This window comes from Arachis stenosperma, chromosome 6 (assembly GCF_014773155.1).
Source record: "Arachis stenosperma cultivar V10309 chromosome 6, arast.V10309.gnm1.PFL2, whole genome shotgun sequence".
NCBI lineage: Eukaryota > Viridiplantae > Streptophyta > Magnoliopsida > Fabales > Fabaceae > Arachis > Arachis stenosperma.
Window position 1 is genome coordinate 112,709,521 of NC_080382.1, and position 12,845 is coordinate 112,722,365.

At 32.7% G+C, this 12,845-nt stretch overlaps 1 protein-coding gene across 1 annotated transcript; it reads right to left on the reverse strand.

Annotated features, from left to right (window-relative positions):
- Positions 1 to 708: 708 nt before the first annotated feature.
- On the reverse strand, positions 709 to 3,668 carry LOC130936139 (cyclic dof factor 3-like). Its single transcript, XM_057866144.1, has 2 exons — positions 3,344 to 3,668; positions 709 to 1,953 (listed from the first exon to the last, which is right to left on the reverse strand). The coding sequence occupies exons 1-2, from the start codon at positions 3,440 to 3,442 to the stop codon at positions 973 to 975; spliced, it is 1,080 nt and encodes a 359-aa protein (XP_057722127.1). The 5' UTR covers positions 3,443 to 3,668; the 3' UTR covers positions 709 to 972.
- Between the last annotated feature and the right edge of the window lie 9,177 nt (positions 3,669 to 12,845).

Here is a 12,845-nt window from a genome sequence, read left to right on the forward strand (position 1 = left end):
AAGGATGAAGATGTGAAGAAGATGTTAAAGATAATTGCTGAGATGAAAGAAGAGTTAAAGAGCATTAGAAAACGAATAGAGTGTATTTGTTTATAAATGGGGCTATACTTTGTTTTGTTTATTCACACCATGCATAATACCACTTTGGCAAATAACCTGCATAGCTATCAGCTAATACTAACTAAAATATTAAAGAGATGACGAAAAAATGAAAACGATTAACGGAACGTGATATTTATGTGTGTACATGATTCATTTGTTTACAGTATAAAATTTTATGTGTACTTTTATCTATATAAAAATAATTATTTTTAACGTCGTAAAAATTATTTATCTTTCGTCTATTGTACCTGCCCAATTCAAATATAATTTTTTGGATTAATAAAATTTATTATACAATATCAAATTCAAAATGAACAAAACACAAATATTCTAGAATATTATATATTACTTGTCAATTTGTATATATTAGATAAATTATAAATATCCTAAAATATAGAATTTCTATATATAATTACTATCTTATATATGTAACTAAACAGGTAGCTGGGGACAAATGGACGATACATATCACGCTTTGAAAACATATTTCTATATGTATATATATAATATAAAGTCATCATTAAAAAAAAAATACAATTACGTATATAATATGTGTAAAATACTATGGTAACTCATATTTCATCCACCATTGAATAAAATGTAAAACATATTTAAATTGTGTATAAATGATTACACCTGCAATTCAGTAGCAGATAAAGTATAAACTAACATGAGTATATATACACGTATAACACAACTCTTTAATTATAAGCTCTCGTGTAATAACGTGTGAGCACGAGAAATAGGTGCTGGATTAATTGGCTTCTAAGATTTCAGTCCCATGTAATAAATTCTCTTTGCCTTTAGTTTCTATTCTCTCCAAAATATCAACATTTGATGATCATATACAATGTTATCATGTATCATGTATCATGCCAATGTAGCCCAAATAGGACTTACTGAAGCCTCATTATTATTTGACTCATCAATTCTCGGAATCTTCGGAACCAAGAAACATTTACTTGATTTCTGTTCATCAATGAAAACAGTACTGTGATCTCTACTATGCTTGCCAAGTATTGGAGAATTCCGGTTGCCGGAATAGCAGCTATTGTTATTACTAGTGGACGAAGAAGGCGATGAACGGCTATGATTGGATCCTATTGACACATTCCCCGGTGCAGGTCCAGGTGCGACCCACATAGGTGTTCCACCCCAGTATGGCCCTGGAACAAGATGAACTGGAATTGTTGCTGCTGCCACCATTGGTGTTGGACACCATTGAATTGAGTTTGGACCATGTTGTGGAACAACATTGTTCCAAGGCATAACCCATGGAGGAACAGGGTAACATTGCAACAATTTTGATGCGTTGTTGTTGTTGTGTTCTGAAGAAGATTCATTATTATTGTTAGTACACAACGATAATGATTCCTCCTCAGATTCAGTACAATAAATGATAGACGAATTTTCATTCACAATTCCTCTTTCCTGACCAAATTCCAACACGGTACCACTAGCATTGTCACTATTATTATTTTTTGACGATGAGTTTGTGGATTCTGGAACTCGGGTGGCCGCGGCTGCGGCTGCGGCCGCGGCTACTAGGACACTGCGGAACTGTGAAGCCAAGTGCTTGTGCTTCCTTCTGCCGGCGCCAACGGGGACATTCCTCATTGTTCCGCCGGCTGTCCAGTAGCGCTGGCAGTTCTTGCAGAAATGGCGCGGTTGGTTGACGTTGTAGTTGTTGAAGTAACAGAATTTTGTGTCCATGCTCTTGCATCTTGGACACTGAATAATCTTGTCTGGTTTCTTCATGGTTTTGTCTTCTTCATTTGTTGCTTCATCATTATGTTGCGAACCTTTTTTATCATCCCTTGAATCTGAGGAACTCATTTCTTGCTCTGGGTCCTAATAAAGCAAATCACAATAGACAGAAATCAAATCAAACATCATTATGATTTGAGAATATAAAAAATAATAGACAAGCAAGGCATGCATCTTTTATTTATGTTCATTTTTTATCCAAGACTATAAAATCTTCAGTAGGTTTCTTTTTATCTTTCACCGTCCACAACTCGTTTAAAAAATAATTTAAAAGAAAAGTGTAGGAGCCAACAATTTTATTGCATTTTGACCAGTATGTAACTAACAGAGAAATGTGAGCCATTAGATGAAATCTCATACCAATCTTACACCATCAAATCATCATTGATGGCTACCAATCACAAATATTGCTGCCCCTAGCATTGTCCTAATTTAAATTATATACATTTATACAGAAATATATTATGATTGAATTTGATTATATAAATAATATTTTTTAACAGGAAAATACATATTATTATAACTCGTTGAAATACATATGTTACTTTTTATAATTTTTTCTATCCATCTTTTTTAAATATTTTATCGGATCTATTGTTAAGAATCAAATTTAATCTTAAACTAATTTGATAAAAATCGAATAAGATCTTGTTGATCCAACATACAATTAACATATGTATTTTGAAATTATATATAGCAAACTAATAAAATCTTATATTTAAAGATTAATTTTAATAAATATTATATAAAATATATATCAAAATAAATTATTATGAAACAAAAATAACATCATATAATACAAAAAATATTAATTAAAATTAATTTCACTAAAAATATATATTTTAGTTATAAAATATGACTTTAAACTAAATCGAATTTACTTGAGCCATAATTTGGATTTGCCCAAAAATAACACCGAATAGAAAAAACAAAACTAAACTCATTAAAATATACTTAAAATTCGGAGTAAATTTATGATGGGATATGATATTGGAAAGCCCTTGTGAATATATTACCTATGTAGCTCTGACTCAATTTTGCTTATATCATGTGCATGGAAAATGGATATATACCAATCATTTGACTAAATATTTGTGTATAAATGCCTTTGCACTTTGCAAAAAACTATGTATAATCAAATTCTTAATCTTAGAACACGTTAAGCCATGATATACAACATGATTCCACAAAGACAACCTGATCTATATGAACCTGAAGTCTAAACATGACAAAAACACGTAAATATTCTTGTTCTTAATAATAAATCCTTTGAATTTAAGAAGGCTTTGAAGCTTGAAATGAATTCTCATAATCAACAAGGATATAATAACAAGAACCTCGTAAACATTCACACATAGTATACAGCCAAATTTAATAATACCACAAAAAAAATGAAAAAAAAAAGCATAATTATGATTTATGAATAAGAGAGCAAAAATAGTTACTAATATATAATATTTTTATATGTATGTACCATGATGTGTCTAGAGATGGCTGGAATCTGAGATTCAGGCAATGGAATCTTTCTTCCAAATAGCATGATACCTTGATCATTCTCTTGAGTCTTAGACATGATGTTGATGTTGTTGTTTGTTATTGTTGGTGCTGCACACTATATGTATATATATATATAGAGAGAGAGAGAAAGAGAGAGAGAGATGAAGCGAGTTCCACACTTGAAAAAACACAAGAAAACCTATAATATACAACACATAAGAGAGAATGAAGAATAAGATATATATGTGTGGTTAAAATAAAAGGCTAAAAGGTTGAAAAAAGGAAAAAGAAAAAGATGAGGCTCTTTTTCTTTTTGTGTATGTTGCCATACAATACAAGACAACTTTTCATGGGGGAGAGATAGAGGACTTCAGAATTCCACTAAAGAATCCATTCCCCTCTCTGAAGAAAAAGGCCCCCCCTGCAAAAAGCACAAAGAACGTGAGGCATCAGCCATCAGAGACACAATACAGTACTATATATTATTTATTATTATTCAATATTTTAATATATTCTTCTTCTTCTTCTTTCCTTTTTTTTCCACCTAAAAGCTTTCTTTTTCCCTTTCTTTTCTCACACACACTTTTCCCATCTTTTCTTTTTCCTTTTCAATTGAAAAAGGTATTAGACAAGTATTCTTTTGAGAAAACAATTTCTTAAAAACATAACTATAAGGTCAAATGAAATTGGTGTTTCCTACAATTTGGTGAATTTGATGTTACATAGATATATAGTTGAAGTAGATGATAGATGGAACGACAGATACCAAGCGAGGGAGCAATATTCATGTTTAAATTTTAGCTTCAAGGAATATTATTCATATTTAGTTTGATTATAGTTTGAATATTATTGTCTCTCTAGGAAAAACACCTCAGAAATGGGGGAAAATGAAATTATAAGTTTATATTAGAGTATAAGGTAAATTACACTACAATTTGGTTGATCTATTTGTGAAGGGGAATAGAAACTCCTCTATACAAAAAGGGATTTGATGTATAACTTTTATATTTTTTAAAATATCATTTTTTTATATATAAGCATCAAAATGTTTTGTCAAGTTTAAAATTTAAACTAAAACTTACTTATTAAGATAACAAAATGTGTCATATTTTACATATTGATAAGTAGAAAACAGAAGCAAAAAACAAAAACAGAAACAAACTCAGAATCCGAATCAGAAGCACAAAAAAATTGAAATCAGAATCAGAAGTAGAAGATCAAATTAGAAGTTGATGAAATTAGAAGAATCAGAAATAGAACCCTAGAGAAGACCAGCGGCAAGGACCAGAAGCACCGACGACAGCGGCGGATGGAAGACGTGAATCCTTTCAGCTCGTGCATCCCCCCTCTCTCTCTCTCTCTCTCTCTTCGTGGTCAGTGACGGTAACTCAACGGTGACGACGAGCCCAGTACAACGACAACAGCCTCCCTTCCCCACCTTCCCTTCCCCTTTCTTCTTCCTTCCCCATGAGTGATCCCTTCCCCCTTTAACCTGTTTACTTTCTTTTTTTTTTGTTTTAGTTAAGAGTAATTTAGTAATAAAAATTAAAATTTTGGTAAAAAAGATGATTTTAGAATTAAGTTAAATCTTAGAAACGATTTTATAAGAAAAAAATAGTTGGGATAAAAAAAATTTTCAACTCTTATTTTAAAAATCAAAATCGTACTTAATCAATTTAATAAAAAAAATATTAAATAATCATCAGAATTTATTATTTTTTATTATTAGTTAGTCATTAATATTTAAAAATATAGGATAACATATATTTTTTGAGTACTTGATTAAAGAAAACTAAAAAAATTAAATCGATAGCTAAATATAATGACTAAAAATAATATAATAAATTCTGATATCTTTTAATATTTTTTTAATAAATAAAAAAATAAGTTAGCAGGGAAACTATATATGCATCCACTTATTAGAGATTAATTACCTCCACCGGACGTTCTCCTTATACCGTTATCTATCCGTCATTAGTAACTAAGGGGAGATAAACTTATAACTGTATTACAATTATTGAAATTGCAAAGATTTGTTAATTGCTAACAAAATATAACTAAAAACAACCATTATGTTTGTGGCTGCATCATAAAGTTCGTTAAATATATAATTATTTATGTACTTTTGTTTATTATAGTTTTTTAAATGAGTAAGTTTATAATATTAAAACTTCTATAATTATAAAGTTTAAGACTGGATCATTTTTATTCTCAAAAAACAAAAAAAAATTAATATAAGACATAAAAAAAACAAAAAGGCCTGTACATAACCTAAATTAAAAAAAAAGTCATTTGCGTAAAATATACTTAATAATTTGTATACAAATAACACATTTATAATTATTAAATTTATATGAAAATGTATTTATATCTTTGTTTTCAATTTTTATTAAAATATATCTAATATATAAATTAAAATAATTAGATTTTTATTTAAATAGTTAAAACTAAATATATCTAATTGCATATTATTGCGTTTTGTTGCTGAAAACTGATTGTTAATAGAGAATGAATTATAGTGGTTGCATGTAACTCTAGATTCTTGAAAGTGAAGTCAATCTGAATTTCTATGAACAAGGAATTAGGTCAAAACTAGACTCTCAAATTAACCATCAATTACTTATTCTTGCTCCTCTAGAAGGCATTTAGATGAGGTTTGGATGACTGAAATTGGGCGAGGGCGATTTGAGAATTTAGGTTATATAGAAAATGAAATTCTGCATAATTATATTATTTTTGGATGTGACCAATTTCGTGTTAAAGCTAGAGATATTTATTAGGACTCCACCAAATTTTATATGATTATAATAAAATTAGAATTAACTATATGCATAATTAAAGTATGACTGTCAAACTGAATTTTAAAATTGATTTTTTTTTAAATAATGTAGTAATTTCGTGAGTGTATAAATAATTCTATAATGATCCAAATGTATATATGGGACTAAAGGAAAACCTAGAGTGCGTATATTTGATTGAGTTTAAAGTTGAGAGAATTCCAAAAAGGATTAATCTCTACGTATAAGTATTTTGCGTTTACAAGCTTTATAAGTCTGAAGAAAACGAAACTTAATAAATGCGTTATTTATGTTACGTGCCTCTTTAATAAACTTTTAAATCAATTCAAATTAATTAACGCACAAATATATAACTTTCATTTTTCAAAAGTCGTTTCTTTTTTTAAATTTCTTGCCAAATTTGTTGGATCTCCTTCTTACTTTTTTTTTTTCGATTTTCATAGTTTCTAAAATCAAGCTTTGAAATTATTTTGAAGATAATGGAACTTCAGAAATACACCCAAACGATTAAAGAAATACACCCAAACGATTACAGAAATACCCTCAAACGATTACCAAAATACACCCAGTGGTTACAGAAAGAATTACAGAAATACACTCAAACAGTTACAAAAATACACCCAAAGAATTATAGAAATACACCCAAAAGGTTTAAGAAATACACCCAAAACATGGGGGAGACAGTATATTTCTTCTTAAAATCTTTTAATGTTTTGCAGGTTAAGGATAAGGCACATGGCAGAGACAATCTAAAAAAAAAAAAAACCTAGAAGAACAGTAAAACAGTACCTTGGATAATGTTTCTTCATTTTTTCTGGTGATTTTTTATAGAGATTTGTATCTTTTTTTCTTGATTTTTTTACTCTTCGTGAGGAGTTGGAACGTATCTTTTGTTTCGAATGCCGCTTGAATCTTGACAGTTTGCATTTTGATTGAGGAAGAAGAGGAAGAGTGCGGCATAATGAACTCGTGCGTTGGACGCTCGATTTTAAAGGAGTGGTGCGCGTTTTTTTTCTTGGACTTGGACCAACTTGTATAACTTGTAAGACAAAAAGGCTTGTATGTGTAGCAGGCCTCATAAATATAGAATCAGTTAATAAATATATATATCCGCCGATATGAATAAATATCGGTATTCTTTGGTAAATTTAGTTTTGTTAATGCTTCATCGTATATCTTTTATCGTTATATTGCTAATGTCATTTATATTAGTAACTCATATATATTATTACTTATGTTTTAATATATCCAATTTTCATAATTATTCATTTAGAATATTTATAATTTGAATCGCTCGCTCAACAGTTTAGTTTCATGACACCCAATCCCTTACGTGTCACCAAACTATTCAAAACCATCCTTATCATTTTAATCACCATCATCAGCATTTCATCTTCTTCTTTTAACGTTACAAGAAGAAAGAAAAAGAGAGAGAGAGAGAGAGAGAGCGAATGTAAATTCTATAGAATCCGAGAACTCCCGACTTCAATTTCTTGAGATCCATAACTTTAATAAAAAATCTAGTCCGATAAAAGTGTCCGTATCCTCCTCCTCTACACATTGACGTCACTTTTGTTCGATAGAAGTTGTCGGTGACGTAACTCCCCTTTTTCTTGATTTCGACCAATTGGAGTTATAAGAGGCATAGACGATTTCTGACATTTTTTTCTTCAGTAGCTCGGTCAAAAATTTTCTCCGAAATTTCCGTTGTTTTGATTTTGTACGGACGTAGAGTTTAGTAATTTTATAATAATTAAATGTGAATTTGATAAGTGAATGTTAGTTTGATTGATTATTGTTTGAGTTTGATTAAGTTTATGTTGAATTATTGTTGTTTGCTTGAGATTTTGGTTTGGCTATATATGAACAACTAGTTAGGGTGTTTTGATTATTTTGAAGCTATTGTGATGTGGTATTTTGAGATAAATTTGACGAGGTTTGATAGCTGCAAGATTAAATTAAAAGCTGTGAAAAATCAGTTATCAAAACTGTTGAAAAATCAGTTAGAAATCAAGTAATTTAATTTTGATGAACTTTTGATGAGTTTGATTTGATTTTTTGAAAAACACAAAACCCTCATACTTTGACTATTTTGTGGCCAAAATATAATTAAGAAAGAGTTTTGGAGGTGGAAATTAAATAAAAGAAAGTTTGTGAGTTAAAATAGAATTTTTAAAAATTTAGTGATTAAAGTGTAATTTCTAAAAAGTTTGGGAGGTCAAAATAAATTTTCAAAAACTTTAAAAATTATATTAGCTGATTTTGAATTATTAAAGAAAATGATTTGGTTTTGAAAGCGGTTGGATTTTGAGTTGGTTTGATTTTGGAAGGGACCAATTTAAGATTGGTTTTGTATCACCCTACCATATAGAGTCTTATGCTTAAGTCATAATTCAGATATGGCAAGGTATTACGACCTCAAATGTAAAAATTTAGTACATATAGTAATGTGAAAATGTTTATAACTAGGAGCCTTTGAAGGAAAAAGGGGTACACAAAAATCGTAACTCGAAAGCGCAACACTCCGATCGAAGATGTAACGAACAAGGATAAACCAACGTGAGATTATATATACAAAGGAGTGTCAAAAACAGGAATATCAAAACTCAAAATCCGGTTGCAAAGATAACCGGTTCGAGCATAGCAATATATACATATAAATAAAATAAGGAAACCCCAAAGGAAACCAAAGGGACACAACTACAGAAAACCTATTCTCCAAAATCTCCTATAAGAGGAGTCATCACAGTTTGTATTATTTAGTGGAGATAAAAGTATCTAAGAGAAAACATAAAACCAAAACAGAGTCTCGAGAACAAAGAGGTTCCCAGCATGGTAACAGTTCCCACATATATGACATGTAATATTAGAGGAAAGCCGAAGGCAATCCTAGATCTTCCTCCAGATAAAATCAAAGCTTATAAACAAGCTAAACCATAAATGGCAACTGACTAAGGATTCTTTAGACTAACTATTAACTAATACTTTCCTTTTCAAATCCTTCAGACCTCCTAACCACCAACAGGAGTATAATATAGCACACATAGTTATATCAGACAAGAGTTATACAAATAGGAATGAATAAGACATTTAGACAAATAGCAAGTAATATACAGTTAAATAGGCAATCTCAAACAATTCGCATAGTATACATATGATGAATGCCTATCCCTGATAGCTGATGATATCATCTGTCAGTTATATAGCCAACCCGACAAGTCCTGGTAGCTAACCATTGGACTGTCCCTTTGTCGTGCATCCCAAACTCGAGTTATACTCAACATAATCATGATCATAATCATGATCCATATCCAACACTCTCACTGGTGTATATTCACGGGGGCGAGCTCATCCGAGTCTTTCACAGTGCCCGGCCACCCTTACGACATAGGGTCAACAGAGTCTCGAGTCTCCACCTGGAGCACGTGGTGGCTAGCCACTACTTTCTCCCAGGAAAACTCGTGTCTCAGATAGTGAAAGTGCAACATTCACATTTCATTCAACAGTATATATGCATTTATACTTAGCCATAATTATGGCTCCGCCGTAACACGGAAATAAACTCAGCCATCCGGCTCATCGTTCAATCCAGAACCAGCCAATTCATAAACAATTTAGCCCATAGGCTCATGGCACATACAACACTTCCACCGCCATCCTCCGCATTTCATATAATTATCTTTGATCCTCATTGATCATTCATTTTTCCTTGCTTCACTCGCAAGTTACCACATCTCCTAGCTCCTTTTTTCATTGCTTGGCATATCATAATGATTTAAGACACAAGTGGTGAGATCGGAGGCTTAGAAGTATGAAAATTGGCTTTTAAAACTCAAAAATTAACTTTGGGATGAAAACAGGGCCACGCGCACGCGTCCTTCACGTGGACGCGTGGATGGCCTTACAGTTCATCGACGAGTATGCATCATTCACGCGGATGCGTGGATGGAAAAACATCCAATCGACGCGTACGCGCCAGCCACGCGTATGCGTGGGTGCGTTTGTGTCTCACGCACAAAATTGGCACAACTCTGACACAACTCTGGCACAACTCTTGGGAAGAATGGCTGGGCATTGGGTGCAGCACATCGACGTGCCCGCGCACACCAGGCGCACGCGTGGATGGTGCCTTCTCGAAGAACGACGCGTACGCGTCAAGTACGCCTACGCGTGGAGGGTCATTCTGCTAAAAATTTTTCAAAGTTAAAAGGTGCAAAATTCACAAATTCAACCCTCAATCTTCCGACGGACATAACTTTCTCATTTTAAATCGATTTTCGCTCGTTCTTCGAACGACATGGACATCCCGGATCCAATTTCATTTCTAAAATAATTTGGCATAAAATGGAGATCCAGAGTCCAAGTTATGTCCCATCAAATTATGCCCAAAAACCATATTTTCATACAAAACCACAGGTGCTATTTTCAAAAACAAGCCATTTCCACCCCCTTTTCAAAATCAACTAAAACATGCCAATTTCATCCGTTTTTTGAAATCAATCAAAGTATACCAAAATAAAAATCAAGCCTCCTCAACTCACACATTAGCACTTCACTACAATTCACAAAAATACCATTCCATCATTTTAACCCACTTCACCCAAGTGGCTCAAACTCAAACACATTTACATATCATGTACTCTTTCTCATGCCAATTTTCAACAACACCATTTCCAATTAACCATCATTGCACATAACCAATGTCATACTCACCATCAACATGGTTTTACCCACAATTCAACCTCAATCAATCATCAAGCATATATCACAACATGCATATTTCTCATACATTATACCATCAAGGCATCAATATTCATAATCATATATATGACCACATCATATATCTCAATCATTCAATAACATCAACAATTTAATGTCTATCTTAGGGCCTCTAGCCTAAGTATTTCCCACCACATTACATATTAGATACGAGAAACCGAGACCATACCTTAGCCGATTTCCCAAGCTCAACCGGAGCACTTCCAAACCACTTTTCCTCAAGCTCTCAAGGCCTCAACACCTCCAAGAACAGATTTTTGCATACAAAACCCCCTTCCAAGCTTCCCAAAATCACCAATCAAGCTCTAATACACATATATAAAATGCCTAAGCCACAATATCATACCAAAACACAAGAGCTCAATACCCAAAACCATAAATTCAACATTCTCACTAGGGCTTCAGATATTTTACCTTACTCAAGGTTCAAGAAGACAAGATTAATCTTCTCCTTCAAAAGAGTTGGGTCCTATAACATCAAAGAGCCCAAAATCTCAACATTTTACCCATGAAACTCAAAAATAAGGGCTGGAATTTCGAAGAGAAAACTCTGGTTTACCTCAAGATTGATTGTATGGGTTTTGTAGAGCTCTCTGCGATGAACGCATGACCGTAAACGGTGCGACAATCGGAGCTCTAGATAAAAAGTTATGGTGGTTTGAAGATCAAGGGAGAGATAGAACTTGAGAGAGTGTTCTTCCCCCCTCCATTGCCTATTTTCAGCGTGTGTTTGTGTCAAGTGAAGAGAGAGAGTGCTGAAAATTAGGATTTTGCTTTAGTTAGGTTGGGCCAATGGCCCACTTTGGGTCCGGTTGGCCCGGTTTGACCCGTTCAGTCCAATCTTGGTCCGATTTTTACAAAATTGGTACCAAAATTCTCGTCTCAATCTTCTTTATCACATTAAGCCATAAAAATTACATTTTTTGGCTTTCTAGAATAAATTCTCATTTATGGGTTAATTAGCCATTAATTAACCGGGTTTTACAAGTTTGATTTTGTAAATGATTTTACTGTTGGAAATGGTTTGGATGAGATCGAGAAGGGTGGCAATGTCTGAGTTTTAGGGGAGGTGCTATTGAAATTTTTAGAATTTTGAGAATTTTTATTTTGGTTAATTTAGATTGAAGAATTGTTTTATTTGATTTTGATTTATTTAAGAAAAGAATGAATTATGTTTGAGTATAAATGATTTGATTTTGAAATGAAATTGGTTGTCACTCCCCTAAATATCTAAAGTGTTGGGCCACCCGTGGGGAGCTCTCGACCACCGGAGAGACTTCGGAGAGGAATCAAGTGAGAGAACATAAGATGAGAAGACACCACATCCAACTCAAAACCTTAAGGTAGTAAGTTAATGGGTCTCTCATCTTATAAACTCCTCACTCTTCCTTGCTTTCTTTGATGTGGGTCTAACTTCAAATACTCTTTACACTTGCAACATTAACAATCTTCCCCTCAAGTGTGAGCATCTACATCAAGCATCAACTCCCCTCTAACTCCTCCATCACATATGAGCATTCGCCCATGGTGCACGAAATTGTAAATCACATTTTCACAACTCGTACCACTAACAAGCAAGTGCACTGGGTCGTCCAAGTAATACCTTACGTGAGTAACGGTCGATCCCACGGAGATTGTTGGCTTGAAGCAAGCTATGGTTATCTTGTAACTCTTAGTCAAGATATAATATCAATAATGATTCTTAGTTTTAATTGTAAAAAGTAAAAGAGCATGAAATAAATACTTATTATGCAGTAATGGAGAATATGTTGGGATTTTGGAGATGCTTTATCTTCTGAATTCCTGTAACATAATGTTTTCTCACTTTCAAACATGCAAGGCTCCTTCCATGACAAGCTGTCTGTAGGGCGTCACCGTTGTCAATGGCTACTTCCCATCCTC

Coding starts and splice junctions, on each gene's coding strand:
- LOC130936139 (XM_057866144.1), bottom strand. CDS start 3,442: ATGTCTAAGACTCAAGAGAATGATCAAGGTATCATGCTATTTGGAAGA. Junction 1,954..3,343: donor CCATCTCTAGACACATCATG/GTACATACATAT, acceptor TTGCTTTATTAG/GACCCAGAGCAAGAAATGAG.